Raw genomic sequence first — 22,131 nt, forward strand, 5'->3', positions numbered from 1 at the left:
TGGATTGAACCATGAGGGGCAATGAGGGGGGGGGTGTGTGGATCAAACCATTTAGGGCAATGGTGGGGGTTGGATCGAACCATTTGGGCCAATGGAGGAGGGTGGATTGAACCATATGGGGCAATGGTGGGGGAGGATTGGATTGAACCACGTGGGGGGTGGATGGAACCATTCGGGGCAATGGGGTGGTTGGACTGAACCATGGGGTTGGATCAAACCATTTAGGTGCAATGGGGGGGGGATTGAACCATGTCAGGCGATGGGGAGGTGGATCAAACCATGTGGGGGGACTCGGATCAAACCATTTAGAGGCAATGGGTGAGTGTGGATTGAACCATTTGGGCCAATGGGGGGGTTGGATCAAACCATGTGTGTGCGAGGGGGTTGGATTGAACCATTTGGCCCAATGGGGGGGTTGGATTGAACCATTTGGAGACAACGGGGGGGGGGCAGATTGAACCGTGTGGGGCAATGGGGGGCGCTTGGATCAAACCATGTGTACTGGGTGGGTGGGGGGGGGTCAGGTCAAACCATTTGGGCCAAACGGGGGGAGGGTTTCACGGCCTTTATTGGGTGTAGAGACTGGCGGCGAAGACGATGTCGCGCTTGATGGCGGTGGCGGCCGCCTCCATCTTGGCGGCGAGGGCGGGTTCCCCCACGAGGCGCGCGGCGCTCCGCAGCTCTCGGCAGCGCTCCTCCAGGCGCTGAATGCACCGCACCACTGCGCCTTCCTGCAGCCCCGGCAGTCCCGGCAGCTCCGCAAAGGGCTGCGGAGTCGGGGGTCAGGATGGGGGGTGGGGGTCCCAAGGAGAGAATCGGGGAGAAAAGGGGAAATGGGGGGAGAATGGGGGGTCGGGGGGGCCCGGAGGAGGGGGAATGGGGGTCCCAGAGGGTGGGAAGGGAGAGAATGGGGGGATTGGGGGTCCCAGGGGGGAAATTGGAGAGTCCCAGCGGGGTTTTGGGGAGTCCCAGGGGTTTTGTGGGTGTCCCAGGGGGGTATCTGTGGGGGTCGCGGGGGTTTTGAGGCATCCCAGGGGGTTTAGGGGAGTCCCAAGGGGGTTTTAGGGGGTCCAAGGGGTCTTGGGGGGTATCCCAGGGGTTTGCGGGGGCCATAGGGGGGGTCTCAGGATGTTTGGGGGGGCCACAGGGGTTTGGGGGGGTTGCGGGGCTGTCCCAGGGGGTTTGGGGGATCCCAGGGAGGGTCTCAGGGATTTTGGGGTGTCACGGCGGGGGTTTCTCAGGGGTTTTGGGGGTCCCACGGGGTGTCTCAGGGGGTTTGGGGGTCCCAGGGGGTGTCTCAGGGGTTTTGGGAGGTTCTGGGGGTGGTCTCAGGGGTTTTGGGGTGCCACGGCGGGGGTGTCTCAGGGATTTTGGGGGTCCCGGGGGGGGTCTCAGGGGTTTTGGGAGGTCCTGGGGGTGGTCTCGGGGGTTTTGGGGTGCCGCAGGGGGGCCGCTCTCTCACCACGCCTCTCGCCCACTCGTAGACGACCTCGGTGAGGCCGAAGCCGAGCTCGTCGACGCAGTCCTGGGGGTTCTGGGGGAGCCCCATCTCCTGCTGGAGGCGCCCGAGGCGCAGAGCGACCCCCCGGACCTGCTCCACCGCCTGGGGGGGCGAAACGGGGGGACCCCGAGTCAGAGACGCCCCCCAGAACCCCCCACAGCCCACAGAGACCCCCCCGCAGCCTCAGAAACAAACATTTTTGGGGGGTCCCACCCCATTTCTGGGGGGTACCTGGAGCGGCGTAGGGGGGCAGTTGGTTTGGGGGGGTCCCTGTGCCCCCCCCCAACTCCACACACCATCAGGGACCCCCAATCGCCCCCCACAGCCCCCCAAAACCCCCCCATAACCCTCAAAACTCCCCCATAACCCCCTTCCAGTCCCCAAAGACTCCATTTTTGGGGGTCCCACTTTGTTTTCTGGGGGTACCTGGAGGGGGTGAGGAGGCGGTTTTGGGGAGTCCCTGTGCTCCCCCCCGTCAGACCAAGAAGAGCCCCCAGGCCCCCCAAAACCTCCCCATAGCCCCCCAGATCCCCCCTTCCAGCCCCAAAATGCCCCTCACTTTTGGGGGTCCTGCCCAATTTTTGGGGGGTACCTGTATCAGGGGTGAGGGGAGGAGTTTGGGGGGGTCCCCGTGACGCCCCCTCTGGCTTTTCACACCAGCAGAGCCCCCCAAGCCCCCCCAAATCCCCCTACAACCCCCCAAAATCCCCCTCTAACCCCCCAAAGCCGCCCAGATCCCCCCCTTCCAGCCCCCCAGTTTTTCGTTTTTGGGGGTACCTGCAGCAGGGCGGGGGGCAGGCGCTTCGGGGGGTCCCCGCGGCCCCCCCCGGCCGTGCAGGCCAGCAGAGCCGCGCACTCCTCGGGGCGCAGCGGCGCCAGAACGTTACCCAACAGCAGCTCCGTCAGCAGCAGTTCGTGGGCGCTCAGCAGCGAAGCCACGCGTCCCCCCAAAGCCACCGCGTCCCCCCGACCCACATAGCCCAGAGCCCGCAGCACCTGCCGGGAAAAAAGGGGGTACGGGGGGGGAAAGGGGGGTATGGGGGGGGAAAAGGGGGTACGGGGGGGGGAAAGATGGGGGTACGGGGGGGGGAAAAGGGGGTAAGGGGGGGAAAAATGGGGGTACGGGGGGGGAAAGGGGGGTAAGGGGGGGAAAAAAGGGGGTACGGGGGGGGAAAGATGGGGTAAGGGGGGGGAAAATGGGGGTATGGGGGGGAAAATGGGGGTACGGGGGGGAAAAAAGGGGGTATGGGGGGAAAAATGGGGGTAAGGGGGGAAAAAGGGGGGTATGGGGGGGGAATGCGGGTACGGGGGGGAGAAAAAAGGGGGTACAGGGAGGAAAAAGGGGGGTATGGGGGGGAAAAAGATGGTATGGGGGGGAAATGGGGGTATGGGGGTAAAAAAGGGGGTAAGGGGGGAAAAGGGGTACAGGGGGGTCAGGGACATGGCGGGGCGGAAAAGGACATCAGCAGGTCAGGGGAGTGTCCCAGTGGATTTGGGGGGGTTCCAGGGGAGCTTTGGGGTGCCAGGGGCGATTTGAGGGGGTCCCGGGGGAGTTTTGAGGTGCCGGGGGGGGTGGGGGGAACTGTGGGGATTTGGGGGGGTCCCGGGAGGGGGTTTGGGGTGCTGAGGGGGCTTCTAGGGGGATTTGAGGAGGTCTCGAGGCGGGGGTTGGAGTGCCAGGGGGGATCTGGGGGGGTCTCAGGGTTTTTTTGGGGTGCTGGAGGAGATGTAGGGGGATTTGGGGGGGTCCTGGGGGCGGGTTGGGGTGCCAGGGGGGAATTGGGGGGGTTCTGGGGGAGGTTGGGGTTTGAGGGGAGATCTGGAGGGATCACGGGGGAAAGGGGGGTGTTGGGGTGCCAGAAGGGAATCTGGGGGGGTCCCTGGGGTGTTTTGGGGTGCCGGGGGGTGTTTTGGGGTCCCACCTGGAGGCGCTGGTGGTACTCGGGCAGCAGCTCCAGCGCCTGATCCGAGAGTTGGAACTGGAGCTGCTCCAGTTGCTGCTGCAGCTCCTGACGGGCGTCAAACTGGGCATACTGGGAACGGGGGAGGGGGCAAAAAGAGGGGGTGAGGAGGGGGTCCCCCAAATCTTTCAGACCCCCCCCAAAACCCTCCACTGACCTCTTGGGCAAAGCGAGGGCTGTGGACGCAGCGGAAGGAGCCGAGAGCGGCCGAGAGGCTCCGGACGTGAGCGGCCGCTTCCACGGCTTCGGGGGTGCGGAGGGGGAGGGACCCCAAATCCAAAAGGGGGGGACCCCCCCCCCCCCGACAGCCGCAGCAGCTCCTGAACCACAGACCCCACCTCGGGGCTGGGGGGGGAGCTGGGGGGGGGGGGGAGAAGAGGGGGCGTCAGGAACCCCCAAAAACCAACCCGGAACCCCCCAATATCTCCAAAAGACACTCAGGGACCCCAAAAGTGAGGTACCCCCACTCTTAGGGTCTGGGGGGGAAATTAGGGGGGTCAGGAACCCACAAAAGCCACCCAGGACCCCCCAAAATCCACCTTGGGACCCCAAAAGTGAGGTACCCCCCCCTTAGGGGCTGGGGGGGGCATAGGGGGATCAGGAACCCCAAAAAGCCACTCATGAGCCCCTAAAATCCACCTCAGGACCCCAAAAGTGAGGTACCCCCACCCTTAGGGGCTGTGGGGGGGCCATAGGGGGGTCAGGAACCCCCAAAATCCACACAGGACCCCCCAAAATCCACTCTGGGTCCTCAAAAGTGAGGTACCTCCCCTACCCCCTCCTTCTTGGGGTTCGGGAGGAAAATGGGGGATCAGGAACCCCTAAAAGCCCCACCCAGGGACCCCAAAAGCCCCCCAGTTCACCCCCTGAGCCCCCCCCGACTTACTCCCAACCCCCCCAGCTCGCCTCTAGGCACCCCCAAATCATCCAAACACCCCAAATTCACCCCCAATCCCCTCCATTCACCCCCAGACCCCCCCAATTTGACCCCAGACCCCCCCCAATTTACCCCCAAATCCCCCAATTCCCCCCATTAGTCCATAGCCCCCCCAATTCACCCCCAAACCCCCTCTACCTGACCCCAAACCCCCTCAGTTCCCCCCAAATTGACCCATAGCCCCCCCCAAATCCCCCTTATTCACCCCCAACCCCCCCAAATCCCCCCAGTTGACCCCCAGCCCCCCCAAACCCCCTCTCTCTGACCCACAGCCCCCCCAAACCCCCTCTCTCTGACCCACAGCCCCCCCAATCCCCCCCTCACCGGGGGCCCAACGCCCGCAGCAGAGTTTCGGGGTTCACTCGCAGCGTCTTGGACGTGATCCCCACGATGCCCTCGGGGGGCACCTGCGCCAGCACCGCCGCGGGGGGGCCTGGGGGACCCCAAAACGTGAGGGGGGGCCAAAATGGGGGGGGCCACCCCAAAACGGGAAGAGGAGATGGGGGCGGAGATCCCAAAATGGGGGGGAAAGGGCTCCAAAATGGGGAGTGGGGACCCCAAAATGGGGGGATACCCCAAAGCAGGGGGGACACCCCCTGAAAAACAAGTGGGGGACCCCAAAATGGGGGAGGACACCTCAAAATGTGAGAGGGGACCCCAAAATGTGAGGAAAGAACCCCAAAATGGGGGGTGGGGACCCTGAAATAGAGGGGGACCCGAAGGCGAGGGGAAGGGGGACCCCAAAATGGAGGGCGGGGACCCAAAATGTAAGGGGGGGACCTCAAAATGGGAGGAAAAGACCCCAAAATGGGGTGTGGGGCACCGCAAAATGGGAGAAAAAGACCCCAAAATGGGTGGTGGGGACCCTAAAATGTGGGGGGTGACCCCAAAATGGGGGACCTTCAAAACAGGAGCGCTGACCCACACAGAAAAGGGGTCCCAGGGTTTGGGGACCCCCCCAAAAAGGGGCCCCAGGCTTCAAGGCACCCCCCCAGCCCCCTCCAAAAGGGGTCCCAGGGTTTGAGGGCCCCCTTGGTCCCCCCAAACTGACCCTCGGGCAGGAAGAGGCGGGTGAGCAGCAGGTCCTCGGGGCGGGGGGCGTCGGGGGGGGCCGGGGGGGACCCCCCATCCTGGGCGGGGGGGTCGCTCAGCACCAGCGTCGAGAAGGTACGGCCGGAGCTGTCGGGGGAGACCTGGGGGGGCAAAAAGGGGGGGGAAAAGGGGGTGAGGGGGCAAAAAGGGGGGCAAAAAGGGGGTGAGGGGGCAAAAAGGGGGGGGGAAGGGGGTGGGGGGGCAAAAAGAGGGGGGAAAGGGGGTGAGGGGGCAAAAAGGGGGGGAAGGGGGTGGGGGGGCAAAAAGAGGGGGAAAAGGGGGTGGGGGGGCAAAAAGGGGGGGGAAGGGGGTGAGGGGGCAAAAAGGGGGGGGAAAGGGGGTGAGGGGGCAAAAAGAGGGGGAAAAGGGAGTGAGGGGGCAAAAAGGGGGGGGAAAAGGGGGTAAAAAGGGGGTGAGAGGCAGCAAAAATGGGGGGCAGAAGTGGGGGTGAGAGATGGCAAAAAGGGGGGGAAAAAAGGGGTGAGAGAGCAAAAAGAGGGTGCAGGGAAAGGGGGCAAAAGGGGGGGTAAAAAGGGGCAAAAATGGGGTGGAGGAGAAAAGTGGGGGGGTCTTAGGGGGATTTTGGGGGGCTCGGGATACCTGCAGGATAATCCCCAGGGTGTTGGGGTGTCTGTGGGGGGGTCTCAGGGGGGTTTTGGGGGGCTCAGTGGAGGCTCAGGGGCGTTTTGGGGGGCTCACGGGGGATGTCGGGGGGTTTGGGGGGTCTCAGGGGCATTTCGGGGGGCTCGGAGGGTGTTGGGGTGTCTGGGGGTACCTGCAGGATGACCCCCAGGGCATTGGGGTGTTTTGGGGTGCAGACGACGACCACGCGTCCCGGCGCCAACACCCGCAGCCCCGACGGCGACTGCGCCAGGTGACGCTGGGGACCCCCAAACCCGTCATGAGACCCCAAAACCCACTTAGGACCCCAAAACCCATCGGGGGACCCCAAAACCCCTCGGGGGGGGCGGCCTGAAAACCATCAGGGGGCCTCACAACCCACCAGGGACCCCGAAATCTCCACCCAGAGTCATGGGGGACCCCAAAACCCATCAGAGCAGACCCCAAAACCAGTCAATGGGGACCCCAAAACTCTGACTCACATTGGGAGGACCCAAAACTTCCCAAGTTTGGGGGTGTCTCCTCCCCATTTGAGCCCCCCCCAAACTTCCCAAGTTTGGGGGTGTCTCCTCCCCATTTGAGCCCCCCCTTCTCCAGTTTGACCCCTCCTCTCCCCAGTTTGGGGTCCCCCCTCCCCATTTGAGCCCCCCCCTTCCCATTTGACCACCCCTCTCCCCAGTTTGGGGTCCCCCCTCCCCAGTTTGACCCCTCCTCTCCCTAGGTTGGGTCCCCCCCCCTCCCCAGTTGAGCCCCCCCTCCCCACTTGACCCCCCCTCTCCCCAGATTGGGGTCCGTCCCTCCCCAGTTTGGGGCCCCCCCCTCCCCAGTTTTGGGGTCCCCCCCTCCCCAGTTCCCCCCCACCTGCAGGACCCCCCTCGCCGCCCGCAGCTCGGTGACGGTGCGGTGATAGGGGGGCAGGTCGGGGAGGGCCCCCCCCGCCTCGGGGTCCCCCAAAGCCGCCAGCGCCCCCCGCAGCTCCCGCAGCCGATGCTCCTGCGCCTGAGGGGGGGCGGCACGTCACCCACGGCCCCCCCCAAAGCCCCCCCGTGACCCCCCCATGGCCCCTATGGCCCCCCACGGCCCCCATAGCCCCCCATGGCCCCCCATCTCCCCCCACAGCCCCATTTCCCCGTCTACCCCCACACCCTCCCATCATGTCCCCCACATCCCCCCATGTCCCCCCACATCCCCATTTCCTTATCTCCATCTCCCCCCATCACGTCCCCCATCTCCCCAAGTCCCCCTACATCCCCATCTCCCCCATCTCCCCCCATGTCCCCCATCATGTCTCACGTCCCCCATCTCCCCCACCTCCCCCCGTGTCCCCCCATGTCCCCCCTCCCTCCGTACCCCCTCAGTGTCCCCCATCTCCCCTCATCTCTCGCCATTTCCCCCCACATCTCCCTCGTGTCCCCCATCTCCCGCCATCTCCTCAGCTCCTCCCATCTCTCCCCACGTCCCCCATCTTCTCTCGCGTCCCTCCATGTCCCCCTCCGCCCCCACGTCCCCCCCAACGTGTCCCCATCTCCCCCATCCCTCCATGTTCCCATCTCCTCTCCATCCCCACTGCCCCATCCCTCATCCCCACCGTCCCCCCATGTCCTCCCTCTCCCCATCTTCCCCCACAGCCCCATCTCCCCCCGTGTCCCCTGTCTCCCCTGATGACCCCATCTTCCCCCACGTCCCCATCTTCCTACATCTTCCTCCATGTCCCCATCTCCCTGTGTCCCCCATCTCCCCCCGATGACCCCATCTCCCCCCATCTCCCCTCCTCCATCTCCCCCATCTCCCCCTGTGTCCCCCACACCCCCATCTCCCTCCACCTCCCCCCACATCCCTATCTCCCTCCATGTCCTCCATCTCCCCCGATGACCCCATCTTCCTCCATGTCCCCATGTTCCTGTGTCCCTCACATTCCCATCTCCCCCATCTCCCCCCTTGTCCCCCACACCCCCATCTCCCTCCATCTCCCCCCACATCCCCATCTCCCCCCGTGTCCTCCATCTCCCCCGATGACCCCATCTTTCCCCATGTCCCCATCTTCCTCCATCTCCCCCATGTCCCCACGTTCCCGTATCCCCCTTCCATCTCCCCCATCTCCCCCCATGTCCCCCACGTCCCCATCTCCCTCCCTCTCCTCTCATCTCCCCCCACGTCCCCATCCTCTCCTCACGTCCCCATCTCCCCCCATCTCCCCCATCTCCCCCCATGTCCCCCACATCCCCATCTTCCTCCAACTCCCCCCACGTCCCCCCGTCCATCTCCCCCCATGTCCCCCCCTCCATCTCCCTCCCTCTCCTCTCATCTCCCCCCACACCCCCATCTCCCCCCGTGTCCCCCCATTGTGTCCCCCCGTGTCCCCCCCCAGGCGTGACCGTGGCGTGTCGCTGTCGGGGGAACTCGGCGAAGCTGCGCCGCAGCACATCCTCGAGGCGCAGAGCGCGGGCGCGGAGCAGAGCCAGAACCATCCCGTACGTCAGGCGGAACCGCGACTGCAGCGGCGCCGCGCGGCCCTGAACACACGCGTGTGAGGGGACACGCGTCAGGGGACACGCGTGTGAGGGACGTGAGTCAGGGGACACGCGTGTGTGGGAAACGAGTCAGGGGACACGCGTGTGTGGGAAACGAGTCAGGGGATACACATGTGTTGGGACATGACAAAACACACGGACACGCGTGTGCGGGACGTGGGGAGACACAGGGACACGTGTGGAGGACTTTGGGGACACACACACACATGCAGGGGACGCAGAGTGGCACAGTGACACACGCGTGGGGACACGGGGGCACAGAGACACGATTTCGGGGGTTCTGAGGTGTTTTCGGGGGGGTCTGAGGCGTTTTAGGGCCTTTCTGAGGCATTTGTGGGAGTTCTGAGGCATTTTGGGGGGGTTATGAGGCGTTTTTGGGGTGTCTGAGGGTTTCTGGGGGTTTCTGAGACATTTTATGGCCTTTCTGAGGTGTTTTGGGGAGTTCTGAGGGATTTTGGGGGGTTACTGAGGCATTTTTAGGGTGTCTGAGGGGTTCTGGGGGTTTCTAAGGCATTTTAGGGGGTTCTGAGGCATTTTTGGAGCATCTGAGGCATTTTAGGGCCTTTCTGAGGTGTTTTGAGGAGTTCTGAGGCATTTTGGGGGGGTTCTGAGGCACTTTTGGAGCATCTGAGCCATTTTAGGGCCTTTCTGAGATGTTTTGGGGAGTTCTGAGGGATTTCGGGGGGTTTCTGAGGCATTTTTAGGGTGTCTGAAGGTTTCGGCGCATTTCTGAGGCGTTTTGGAGAATTCTGAGGCATTTTAGGGCCTTTCTGAGGTGTTTTGGGGAGTTCTGAGGGATTTCGGGGGGTTTCTGAGGCATTTTTAGGGTGTCTGAAGGTTTCGGCGCATTTCTGAGGCGTTTTGGAGAATTCTGAGGCATTTTAGGGCCTTTCTGAGGTGTTTTGGGGAGTTTCTGAGGCATTTTTGGGGTGTCTGAGAGGTTCTGAGGGTTTCTGAGGCATTTTAGGGGGTTTCTGAGGCGCTTTTGGGGTGTCTGAGAGGTTCTGGGGGTTTCTAAGGCATTTTAGGGGGTTTCTCAGGCACTTTTGGAGCATCTGAGCCATTTTAGGGCCTTTCTGAGATGTTTTGGGGAGTTCTGAGGGATTTTGGGGGGGTTCTGAGGCATTTTTAGGGTGTCTGAGGATTTCTAGGGATTTCTGAGGCATTTTGGGGAATTCTGAGGCATTTTAAGACCTTTCTGAGGAGTTTGGGGAGTTCTAAGGGATTTTGGAGGGTTTCTGAGGCATTTTTGGGGTGTCTGAGAGGTTCTGAGGGTTTCTGAGGCGTTTTAGGGGGTTCTGAGGCATTTTGGGGGGGTTCTGAGGCACTTTAGGGGTGTCTGAGAGGTTCTGGGGGTTTCTGAGGTGTTTGGGGGGGTTCTGAGGCACTTTTGGGGTGTCTGAGGGGTTCTAGGGGTTTCTAAAGCATTTTAGAGCGTTTTGAGGCATTTTTTGGGGGTTCTGAGGCGTTTGGGGGGTTTCTGAGGTGTTTTTGGGGTGTCTGAGAGCGTTTTTGGGGTGCTCAGTGTCATGACAACATGGAAACATGTAGGGTAGGGGCCGTGACACACGCATGTTGGGGACACGGAACAGGCATGTAGGGGCCGTGGCACACGCGTGTTGGGGACACGGGGACAGGCGTGTAGGAGCCATGACACACGCGTGCTCACCAGCATGACGCGGTGCAGGTCGGCGAGCTCAGGGACGGCTCCGCGGCACAGGACGATGACGCAGCCCGTGGCGTCCAAACCGCGGCGCCCGGCCCGGCCCGACATCTGCACGTACTCACCTGCGGGACCCACGGCTGACCCACGGCTGCCCCAGAGCCCCACAGCCTGACCCACAGCTGACCCAGAGCCCCACAGCCTGACCCACAACCCCATGATTGACCCATGCCCTGACCCACAGCAGCTCCAGAGCCCCATAGTGTAACCCACAGCCGCCCCATAGCCCCATAGGCTGACCCACAAACTCACAGCTACCCCACAGCCTGACCCACAGGCTCACGGCTGACCCAGAGCCCCATAGCCTGACCCACAGCTACCCACAGCCTGACCCAAAACGCCACGGCTGCCCCACAGCCTGCCCCACGGCTGTCGCAGAGCCCCCCAGCCGCCCCATAGCTGCCCCCCAGCGGCCGCTCACCGGGCAGGAGGTCGCGGAAGCCGTTGCCGTCGTGTTTGCGGATGGAGTCGAAGACGACGGTGCGCGCCGGCATGTTCACCCCCATGGCGAAGGTCTCGGTGGCGAAGAGCAGCTGTGGGGCAGCCAACGTGTGGGGCAGGGGGCACGTGTGGGGCGGCCTAAGGGGGTAGCTGGGGGGCGCCGTGGGGCAGGATGAGCCCCGCAGTGGGGCGGGACGCTGCGCCCCTCAGTGACCCCATGGCTGCCCCACACCGTGCCCCAGGCTCCCCCGCCCTCTGCCCCACGGCTGCCTCATATCTTCCCTAAACAACATGCCCATCCCCTGCCCCATAGCTGCCCCACACCACGTCTCAGGGGGCCTCCCCGTCCTGCCCCATGGCTGCCCCACAGCGTGCCCCAGGGTCTCCCCGTCATGCCCCACACCTAGACTGAACAACAACCCCATCTCCTGCCCCACACTGCGCCCCAGGCTCCCCCGCCCTCTGCCCCACGGCTGCCCCACACCGTGCCCCAGGCTCCCCCGCCCCACGGCTGCCCCACACCTTGACGAGCCCTTGGCTGAAGAGCATCTCCACGACCTCCTTGAGGAGGGGCAGAACCCCCCCGTGATGGACCCCGATCCCACGCAGCAGCAGCTCCGACAGCCGAACCACCTGGGGGGCACAGGCACTTGGGGGGCAGCCCCTTAGCAACCCCCCAGCCTCCCACGGACCAGCTCCCAGCCCCCCAATCCTCCTCCCCCCACCCCACAGATCCCCCCTCATCACGCCCCCCCATTTCCCTCCTCCTTCCCAGCCCCCCATTGCCCCACAGCCCCTCCCCTGCCCCATAGCTGCCCCATAGACCCCCCCTGTACCCCACAACCCCCCTGTACCGGGGTCAGTTTGTGGTTGGTGCCCCCCCAGCGCACGAGGCAGCACTGCAGGAAGGCTCAGGGGTGCTCCCCATAGCTCCCCATTGCCCCATACCCCCCCTCTGCCCCACAGCTGCCCCATAGCCCCCCATAATTCTCTCCCTGCCCCATAGCAGCCCCACAACCCCCCATAATTCTCTCCCTGCCCCATAGCAGCCCCACAACCCCCCATAATTCTCTCCCTGCCCCATAGCTGCCCCATAACCCCCCCGTACCTGGGGCAGGCACCGCTCGTTGCCCCCCAAGCAGGCGAGGCAGCGCTGCAGGAAGGCTCAGAGGTGCTCCCCATAGGCCCCCTTTGCCCCATAGCTGCCCCATAACCCCCCAAAACCCTCTCCCTGCCCCATAGCTGCCCCATAACCCCCCCGTACCTGGGGCAGACACTGATCGTTGCCCCCCAAGCAGGCGAGGCAGCGCTACAGGAAGGCTCAGGGGTGCTCCCCATAGGCCCCCTTTGCCCCATAGCTGCCCCACAACCCCCCAAACCCCTCTCTCTGCCCCACAGCCGCCCCATAGCGGCGCACCTGGGGCAGTTTGCGGTCGGGCGCGCCGAGGCGGGAGAGGCATCGCTGCAGGAAGGCTCGGGCTCGCGTCCGCTCGGCGCTGCTCAGGAGGTCGAGGGGTCCCAGCGCGGCGGCGCGAGCGTCGCATCCTCCACGCGAGAAGGTGAAGGCGACGGCCGGGAGCAGCCCCTGCGCCCGCAGCAGCCCCAGCAGCGCCAGCCAGGCCCCCCGGTCCTGGGGGGGCAAAACCGGGGTGAGGGGGGCAAATCGGGGGGGGCTGGGGGCAATAGGGGGGGTAGGGAGGGTTATAGGGGCAAAATGGGGGGCTAGGGGGCAAGAGGGGGGGGTACGGGGGGAGCAGTCCCCATGTCCGCAGCAGCGCCAGCCAGGGCCCCCGGTCCTGGGGGGGCAAAACCGGGGTGAGGGGGGCAAATCGGGGGGGTTGGGGGGCAATAGGGGGGGTAGGGAGGCAATAGGAGGGGGTGATGGGGGCAAAATGGGGGGTTATGGGGCAATAGGGAGAGTAGGGGGCAATAAGAGGGGATTATAGGCAGATATGGGGGCAAAATGGGGGGCGGGGGGGCAATAGGGAGGGGTATGGAGGAGATGAGGGGGTAAAATGGAGGGTATGGGGGGCTAAGGGGCAATGGGGGGTAAAATGGGGGGCAAAATGGGGGTTAGGGGTCAAAAGGGAGTGGTTATGGGGGCAAAATGAGGGGATTGTGGGGGGCTGTGGGGCAATTGGGGTGCCATGAGGGCAAAAGGGGGGGACGTGGGGCAATAGGGGAGCACAGAGGGCAACGAGGGGCAAAATGCGGGGGGTGGGGGGGCAATAGGAGGCGGTTCCAGGAGAATATGGGGTAATAGGGAGGAAAGAGGGGGGCAATAAGGGGGCAGCCCCCCCCTCAAGTGCCCCCCAAGTGCCCACCTGGCCCGGGGTGCTGCCCCCCCCCGGCTGCCGCGCCCCAAAGCTCTGCGCGAATTTGCTCATCTGCTGCTTCTTGGCCTCTACGGCCTCATAGTACCTGTGGGGAGATAGGGGGCGCTATGGGGCAGCCGGGGGGCGCTATGGGGCAGCCGGGGGGCGCTATGGGGAGATGGGGGGGCGCTATGGGGCAGCCGGGGGGCGCTATGGGGCAGCCGGGGAGCGCTATGGGGCAGCCATAGGGCGCTATGGGGAGATGGGGGGCGCTATGGGGAGACGGGGGGGCACTATGGGGAGACGGGGGGGCACTATGGGGAGACAGGGGGCGCTATGGGGCAGCTGAGGGGAGATGGGGGGCACTATGGGGCAGCTGGGGGGCTGAGGGGAGATGGGGGAATGCTATGGGGCAGCCGTGGGGCTGAGGGGAGATGGGGGGAAGCTATGGGGCAGCTGTGGGTCACTGTGAGCCAGCTATGGGGCAGCCGTGGGTCGCTATGGGGCAGCCGTGGGTTGCAGAGGGGTGGCTATGGGGCAGCCGTGGGGCAGCCGTGGGGCAGCCGTGGGTCTCACGCCTGGGTGCTGAAGTGCCCGTTGGCGTCGAGCAGGAGGAAGAGCTGTGGGGGGCGGGAGCCGAGGGCCCCCCCGGCGAAGAGGAAATGCTGCAGCGGCACCGGGCGACGCCGCGTGCTCAGCACCCGCAGCCGACGGCGCTTTGTACGTCTGGGGGGGCAAAACGGGCAGAATCGGGCCCCTGAACCCCAAAATAACCCCCCGGGACCCCCCAGTTCCACCAGTGCCCCCCAGTTCCACCAGTGCCCCCCAGTTCCTCCCAGTCCCCCCCACAGCACTGGGTGCTCAGCACCCACAGCCGATGGCACTCAGTGTGCCTGGTTGGGGGGGGGGGGGGAAGGGCAAAAATGGGGTGAAACTGGATAGAATTGGGCCCTCCCAACCCCAAAACTCCTCCAGGGACCCCCCCAGTTCCAACAGTGCCCCCCCAGTTCCACCAGCGCCCCCCAGTTTGGAACTGGAGCTGCCACAGCCTCAGCACCTGCAGCCGCCGACACTTAGTGCCCCGGGGGTGGGTGGGGGGAAATGGGGTGAAACAGGGCAGAATCCGGACCTCCAGAACCCCAAAACCCCGCAGGGACCCCCAATTCCCCCCCCCGGGACCCCCAACACCTCCCCAGTTCCTCCCAGTCCCTCCCAGTGCCCCTCGTACCCGACCCACTGGGCGAACTCCATGGCGTTGGGGATGGTGGCGCTGAGCAGGACGAGGCGAACGTGTTCGGGGAGCATTATCAGCACCTCCTCCCACACCACCCCTCGCTGGGGGGGGAAAAAGGGGGGTCAGGGGGGGTCCCCAAAACCCCTGAGACCTCCCCCGGACCCCCCCAAACCCTCCTGGACCCCCCAAACCCCCACTCAGCCCCACTGACTCTCTAAGAGCATCCTCAGCGCTTCCTCCCTCACTGCCACATACTTGAAGAGGTTCAGGGGGGTCCCCAAAACTCCTAAGAGTCCCCCAAAACCCCTGAGACCCCCTCAGACCCCCCAAAACCCCTGAGACCCCCCCCAAAACCCCTGAGACCCCCTCGGACCCCCCAAAACCCCACTGATGGTCCAAGAGCATCCTCGGCACCTCCTCCCTCACCACCACGTACTGGGGGGATTTGGGGGGGTTTGGGAGGCTGGGGGGGGTCCCCAAAACCATTAAGAGCCCCTCAAAACTCTTGAACCCCCCCCAAAACCCCTAAGACCCCCCCAAACACCCCCCTGGACCCCCCAAACCTCCGCTCAAACCCACTGATGGTCTGAGAGCATCCTCAGCGCCTCCTCTCTCACCACCACATACTCGGGGGACTTGGGGGGGAATTGGGGGGCTGTGGGGGTCCCCAAAACCACTAAGAGCCCCCCAAAACCCTTGGGACCCCCTCCTCGACCCCCCTTTTCTCACCTCTTCATCGTTAATGTAATGAACCTCATCAAAAATCACCCATTCCAGGTCTCGCAAAACCTCAGAGCCATTGTAGAGCATCGACCTGGAAAGAGTGAGATTTGGGGGGGCAGGGGGTGAAATTGGGGGGCAGGGGGGGATCTGGGGGGTCAGGGGGCGATATGAGAGTCAGGGAGGTATTTGTGGGGGTTCAGGGTTCGGTTTGGGGGTCCCTCACCACAGGACCTCTGTGTCAAAGTCTGGCTTGCGGCTTTGTTTTGAGGTTTGGTGGTGGGTTTTGGGGCTCAGTTTGAGGTTTTGGGACTCAGTTTGGGGTTTTGGGGCTCAGTTTGGGGTTTTGGGGTTTGGGACTTGGTTTTGGGGTCCCTCACGTCACGATCTCAGTGTCAGAGTTTGATTTGGGGTTTTGGTTTAAGGTTTGTTTTGGGGTTTGGGGCTCAGTTTGGGGTTGGGTTTGAGTTTGGACTCGGTTTGGACTTTGAGATTCAGTTTGGGGTTTTGGGGTTCGGGGCTCATTTTGGGGGTTCGTGGTTCGTTTTGGGGGTGCCTCACTGCAGGATCTCAGCGTCAGCGTCTGATTCGGGTCTTTGGTTTGAGGTTCAGTTTGGGGTTTGGGACTCGGCTCGGGGTTGGCTTTGGGTCTGGGTTTGGGTTTGAGGTTTCGGGGTTCAGTTTGGGGTTTTGGGGTTCGGGGCTCGGTTTGGGGGTGCCCCACCTCAGGATCTCGGTGGTCATGACGAGGCAGGGGGCGTCGGGGCGCAGCTGCGCGTCCCCTGTCAGCAGCCCCACGCCCGCCTCGCCGAACGCCGCCCGGAACTCCCGGAACTTCTGGTTCGAAAGAGCTTTGATGGGAGATGTGTAGATGGCCCTGGAAAAAAGGGGGGACCCCGAAATTAGAGGGGGGGACACCCCGAAATGGAGAGGGGAGGAAGGCGGATTGGGGAGGGAAATGGGGGATTAGGGGGGAAAATAGGGGTCCAGGGAGCAGAAATCCCAAATCGAGCGAGGAAAAAGGGGGTCCGGGGGGGGGTGAACCCCTAAAATGAGGAGAGAAGTGCGTGGTCAGGGGGGTGAACCCCCAAAATGAGGGGGGAAATGGGAGGTCAGGGGGTGAACCCCTAAAATGAGGGCAGAAATGGTGGGTCAGGGGGAGCAATTGGGGGTTGGAGAGGAAAACGTAAGGATTATGAGAAAAAGAGAGAATTGAGGGGCTGAACCCCCAAATTGAGGGGGAAAAGGGAGTGGGAGAGGTGAACCCCCCAAAAGAAAGGGGAAATGGGGGGTCAGGGGAGTGAACCCCCAAAATGAGGGGGGAAATGGGGCGTTGAGGGGGGAAAATGTGGGGATTAGGGGTGAAAAAAAGAGAATTGAGGGGCTGAACCCCCAAATTGAAGGGGGAGAAAGGGGGTGTTGGGGTTGAACCCCCAAAGTGGCAGCAGGAAATATGAGGAGGAAAAAGGGGGACCCCGAAATGAGAACGGGGGACCCCGAGATGGGGGAGAAAAGAGGAGATTGGGGAGGGAAACGGGGGGATTAGCGGCCAAAATGGAGGATTGTGGAGATGAACCCCCAAAATGAGAAGAAAAAAGGGGGTTTTGGGGTTCTCGGCTGAGATTGGGGAGTTTTGGGGGATCCCAAGGGGGCTTTAGGGGCTCGGGGCCCCCCCGTTTTTGGGGCACCCACCGGGTGAGGCGTCTCCAGGCTAATGCCAGGGCGCATTTGGCCACCGCCGCGGCTTTGACGACCAGGATGGGGGTTTTGGGGTCTCAGCTGAAATTGGGGAGTTTTGGGGAGGTTTTGCAGGGGGTTTTGGGGTTCAGGGGGGTTTGGGGTCCCCCCATTTTGGGGGACCCACCAGGTGAAGTGTCTCCGGGCCAATGCCAGAGCGTATTTGGCCACTGCCGTGGCTTTGTTGGCCAAGATGAAGGCTTTGACGCTCCGTATGAGATTGGGGGCTTTGGGGGAGATTTGGGGGGATCCTAAGGAGGATTTGGGGTTCAGAGGGTTTTGGGGTCCCCCCATTTTGGGGTACCCACCGGGTGAAGTGTCTCCGGGCCAGTGCCACGGCGTATTTGGCCACCGCCGCGGCTTTGCCGACCAGGATGGGGGTTTTGGGGTCTCAGCTGAGATTGGGGAGTTTTGGAGAGATTTGTGGGGGTGTTTTGGGGTTCGGTGAGTTTTGGGGTCCCCCCATTTTTGGGGTACCCACCGGGTGAGGTGTCTCCGGGCCAGCGCCAGGGCGTACTCGGCCACGGCGGTTTTGCCGGCAGAGGTGTGGGCGGCCACGAGCAGCGAATGTCCGCGCTCCAAACACAGCACCGCGCGCTGCTGGAAGGGGTCGGGGGTGAAGGGCCACTGCGGGGGGGGCAAAAAGAGGGGGGTCAGGGGGAACCCCAAAATCAGGGACACTGCACACCCCCCCCCCCACGGCCACCAGAACCCCAAAACCTGGAGAAAGTGCCCCAAAACGCAGAGAAAGTGCCCCAAAACACAGAGAAAGTGCCCCAAAAATGAGTCTGTAATCGCTCGGGGGGGCCACAAACTCAGGGTCCCCCCCGGGACTCCCCAAGATCTCCCCCAAACCCCTCAGGTCCCCCCCAAACCCCTCAGAACCCCCAAAACCAACCCAACACCCCAACACCCCCCCAAAGATCTTCACAATCCCCCCAATGACTCCCCCAAACCCTTTAAGCCCTCCTTATGACCCCCCAAACACCCCAGGGCCCCCCCAGACCCCCCCAGGATCCCCATCAAGACCCTCAAAGACCTTAAGAACACCCCCAAACCTCTCAGGAACCCCTTATAGCCCCCCAAAAACACCTAAAAACCCCCCCAAACCCCCCCAGGACCCCCTCAAAGCCCCCCAGACCCACCTAAAGACCCCCCAAACCCCTCAAGTCGCCCCCAAACACCCCATCAGGATCCGCATAAACTGCTTCAGACCCCTCAAAGCCCCCCCAAGACCCCCTCAAAGCCCCCAAACCCCTCAAAGCCCCCCCAACACCTCAAACCCCCCCCATGACCCCCCAAACCCCTCATGTCGCCCCCAAACACCCCATCACGAGCCACACAAACTGCTTTGGACCCCCCAAAGCCCCCCAAGACCCACCTAAAGACCCCCCAAACCCCTCAAAGGCCCCCCATGACCCCCCAAAACCCCTCAAGCCACCCCCAAACACCCCATCAAGATCCATATAAACTGCTTAGACCCCCCCAAATCCCCCCAGGACCCCCCTAAAGACCCCCCTAAAGCCCTCAAGCACCCCTTACCCCCCCCCAAGTCCCCCCCCCAGCGTTGAGCCCCCCAACCTTGAAGGCCGGGTCGGGCACGAGGGTCTCGAAGTCGGGGACGGGGGCGCTGGCGTCGATCAGTTCCGCCCATTCTTCCTCGGGGGGGGCCGGGGGGGCCTCGGGGGGGGCCGGGGGGGGCCCTTCCCCCTTGAGGGGAGGGGGCTGCGAAGGAACGGGGGGGCTGTGAGCAAAGGGGCGGACACAGAGACCCCCCAAAACCAACCCCCCCCCCCCAAAATCCAACCTGCAGCAGCTCCTCCAGACTGTCGGCGCGGCGGGGGGGGCACGGGGGGGGCGAAGGGGGGGCGGAACTGCCCCCCCCGAAGGGTTTGGACCCCCCCAAAGCCCCCCCAGAGGCTTCGGACCCCCCCGAAGGTTCGGACCCCCCCAGATCGAAGGCGTCGAGGGCACCGAGGAGGCTGGAAAGAGAGAGGGGTCCCCGCGCGGGCGCCCCTGGGGGGGGGTCAGGGGAAAAGGGACCCCCCGAGGGGTAAAAGGGACCCCCCCCAGGGGTAAAACTGAGCCCCTTTAACCCCAAACTGCCCCCCCCGGGGTAAAACTGAGCCCCTTTAACCCCAAACTGCCCCCCCCGGGGTAAAACTGAGCCCCTTTAACCCCAAACTGCCCCCCCAGGGGTAAAACTGAGCCCCTTTAACCTCAAACCGCCCCCCCCAGGGGTAAATCCGCCCCCCCCAGGGGTAAAACCACCCCCAAACCCACCTGAAGGTTCGAAGTCGACGCCACGTTTCATGCCAGGGGGGGTCGTCAGCAGCCCTGGGCGGGGGGGTGTGGAATTAAAGAGGAGGACCCCAAAATAGGGATGGGGCACCCCCAAAAGAGCGGGGGGGCACCTCAAAAACCAAGGGGCGCCCCCAAAATAACGGGGGGGGGGGTCGCGTACCCCTCTCGAAGTCAATGTCTTCCTCTTCGTCGCCGGGGGGGGCGCGAAGCTGCTCCAGGCTGGGCTCGTCCAGACCCCCTGGGGGGTACGGGGGGGTCAGGGGGGAAATTTGGGGGGGATTTTGGGGCTGGGGGGGGTCATGGGGGAAATTTTGGGGCCGGGGGCGGCATAAGGAAGGGGTTTGGAGAGGAGAACGGGGGAGATTTTGGGGCTGGGGGGGACAAAAGGAGAAGTTTGGGGAGGGTAAAGAGGGGTTCAGGGGGGTCACGGGGGGGTATGAGGGGATTTTGGGGCTGGGGGGGCACAGGGGAAGGGTTTGGGGGCGCTGGGGGGGGGGGCTGGGGGGGGCAGATGGGGGAGGTTTGGGGGGGCCTGGGGAGGGCAGAAGGGGGAATGGGGGAGGGGGTTGGGGCTGGGGGGGCACGGGGAAAGGGTTTGGGGGGGCTGGGGGGGGCACGGGGGGTTTGGGGTGTGGGGGGGGGGTCTCACCTGGCCAGAAGGGGGCGCTGGGGCCGCTCTGGGGGGGCGCGGGGGGGCGCTGGAGCGAGAGCGAGCTGCGGGGGGAGAGACTGGCGGGGAGGGGCTCCTGGGGGGGGGGGCAAAAGAGGGGGTCAGGGACACCAAAAGCCACCTCTGGACCCCTAAGACCCCCCCCCCCCCAGACCCAGAGCCCCTCCTATGGCCCCCCCACCCCTCTCAGAACCCCTTAAAACTCCACTGAGGGGTCCCCCAGCCCCCCCAAACCCTCTCCCAGGTCCCCCCTCAAGCTCATACGATGCCCCCAGACCCCCCCCCCCCCAAATGAAGCCCCTCAAGTCCCCACTATGGGGGTCTCTCAGCCCCCCCCCCCCAAGATTCCCCCCAGGCCCTCCCCATGCCTCCCCCCCCAAACCCCATAAGACCCCACTATGGGGGTCCCCCAGACCCCGCCCACCAACCCCAGAGCCCCCCAGACCCCCCCCGTGCCCCCCACCTCGCAGAAGCCCCTCAAGGCCCCACTATGGGGGTCCCTCAGCGCCCTCAGAGCCCCCCCGGGGGGGGTCGGTTCCAACGCAAAGAGATTCCGCGGCTGCGGCGCCCGATCCCATTGCCTGGGGGGGGGGCAATAAAAATGGGGGGGTCAGGGACCACCAAGACCCCCCAAACTCCCCCAGGACCCCCCCGTTCCCCCTCATTTGGGGGCCCCCTGCCCCATTTTGGACCCTCGTTTGCCCCCCCCGCTCCATTTTGGGGTCCCCTCCTCTCGTTTTGAGCCCTCATTCGCCCCCCCCCGCCCCATCTTGGGGTGTGTCCCCCCCCCATTTTGGGCCCTCATTTGTCCCCCCCCGCCCCATCTTGGGGTGTATCCCCCTATTTAGGGCCCTCATTTGTCACCCCCACCCCATTTTGGGCCCTCATTTGACCCCCCCGCCCCATTTTGGGGTGCCCCCCCCATACCTGGGTGCCCGCTGGTGCTGGTGGGGGGGCAGCCATTCGGGGGACCCCAAAAATCGCTGCTCCAGCTCCAACGAGGGGGGGAGCGTGAAGGGGGGGAGCCCCTGCGGGAGCTGGGGGGGCAAAAAGTAGGGGGTCAGGGTGGGGGGGGCAAAAGAGGGGCTCGGGGGGGCACAGAGAGCAAAAAGGGGGGTCAAAGAGAGCAAAAGGGGGGGTCAGGGTTTGAGGGGAGCCAAAAAGAAGGGACTGGGGGTAAAAGGGGGGTCATGGGGGGAAATGAGGGGGGACTCAGGCCCGGGGGGGGCAAAAAGGGGGTCATGGGGGGCAAAAGTGGGGGTGTCACGCATGGGGGGGCAAAGGGGGTGTCAGGAGAGCAAAAGAGGGGCATCAGAGTTTAGGGACACGGGGGGGTTGGGGGCCAAAAGGGGGTCCAGGGGGGCCCGGGGAGGGTTTGGGGGGTCCCTCAGGATGGGGTTCCCCCGCCCCCCCCACCCCGGCTCCAGACTCACCGTGGTGCGATGTGGGGGTGCCGCCCCCCCCGGGGGTCCCCGCAGAAGCTCGAAGCGCCCGGCACAGCCGAGCTCCAACAGCGCCAGCGGCAGCTCCAGCGCCCCGGGGGGGGGCAGCGCTGGGGGGGGGCAGTGTCAGAGACCACCCAGAGACCCCCCCAAATCCCACACCCCCCCCATGACCCCCAGACACCCCCAAAGAACCCCCACAGCCCTCCCAAAAACCCCACAGCCCCCTCAATCCCCCCCTTCCCGAGCCCCCCCCAAACCCCACACCCCACCATGACCCCCAGAACCCCCAAAGAACACCCACAGCCCCCCCAAAAACCCCACAGCCCCCTCAATCCCACCCCTTCCCGAGCCCCCCCAGACCCCTATAATGCCCCCCATCCCCTGAGACCCCCCATAGTTCCCCTCAGACCCCAATAATGCCCCCCCACCCCCTGAGGCCCCCCAGACCCCTATAACGCCACCCCATAGCACCCCCAGATCCCTATAACGCCCCCCCAGACCCTGAGACCCCCCCCATAGCCCCCCCAGACCCCTATAACGCCCCCCCAGAACCCCCATCCCCTGAGACACCCCATAGCCCCCCAGACCCCTATAACACCACCCCATAGCGCCCCAGATCCCCATAGCCCCCCCAGACCCCTATAACGCCCCCCCATCCCCATAGCCCCCCCAGACCCCTATAACGCCCCCCCATCCCCATAGCCCCCCCAGACCCCTATAACGCCCCCCATAGCCCCCATTCCCCCCACACACACACCGATCCGCTCCAGCTCCATCCTCTCCTCCGAACTACAACGATCCCCACCCCCTTACACCCGGAAGCTCCTCCCCCCACAGGAAGTCCCACCCACTTAACCGGAACTCTTTGTAGCCAACCGGAAGTGCTGGCAGCCAGGCGG

General features: G+C 64.4%; 1 protein-coding gene across 1 annotated transcript; it reads right to left on the reverse strand.

The window, feature by feature from the left end:
• Positions 1-556: 556 nt before the first annotated feature.
• SKIC2 (SKI2 subunit of superkiller complex) lies at positions 557-22,057 on the reverse strand. The gene is given in 30 exon segments (XM_054051949.1): positions 557-767; positions 1,463-1,603; positions 2,279-2,497; positions 3,424-3,534; positions 3,620-3,758; positions 3,760-3,819; positions 4,724-4,832; positions 5,451-5,592; positions 6,267-6,371; positions 6,974-7,111; positions 8,488-8,625; positions 10,313-10,431; positions 10,788-10,899; positions 11,330-11,440; positions 12,225-12,437; positions 13,132-13,228; positions 13,699-13,848; positions 14,351-14,457; positions 15,086-15,170; positions 15,801-15,953; positions 17,295-17,440; positions 18,395-18,538; positions 18,621-18,829; positions 19,097-19,150; positions 19,278-19,355; positions 19,767-19,863; positions 20,251-20,368; positions 20,715-20,824; positions 21,221-21,339; positions 21,990-22,057. Coding segments are annotated over 30 exon segments (3,744 nt in total). The 5' UTR covers positions 22,009-22,057; the 3' UTR covers positions 557-566.
• Between the last annotated feature and the right edge of the window lie 74 nt (positions 22,058-22,131).

Source organism: Cuculus canorus, chromosome 31, assembly GCF_017976375.1.
Source record: "Cuculus canorus isolate bCucCan1 chromosome 31, bCucCan1.pri, whole genome shotgun sequence".
Taxonomy (NCBI): domain Eukaryota; kingdom Metazoa; phylum Chordata; class Aves; order Cuculiformes; family Cuculidae; genus Cuculus; species Cuculus canorus.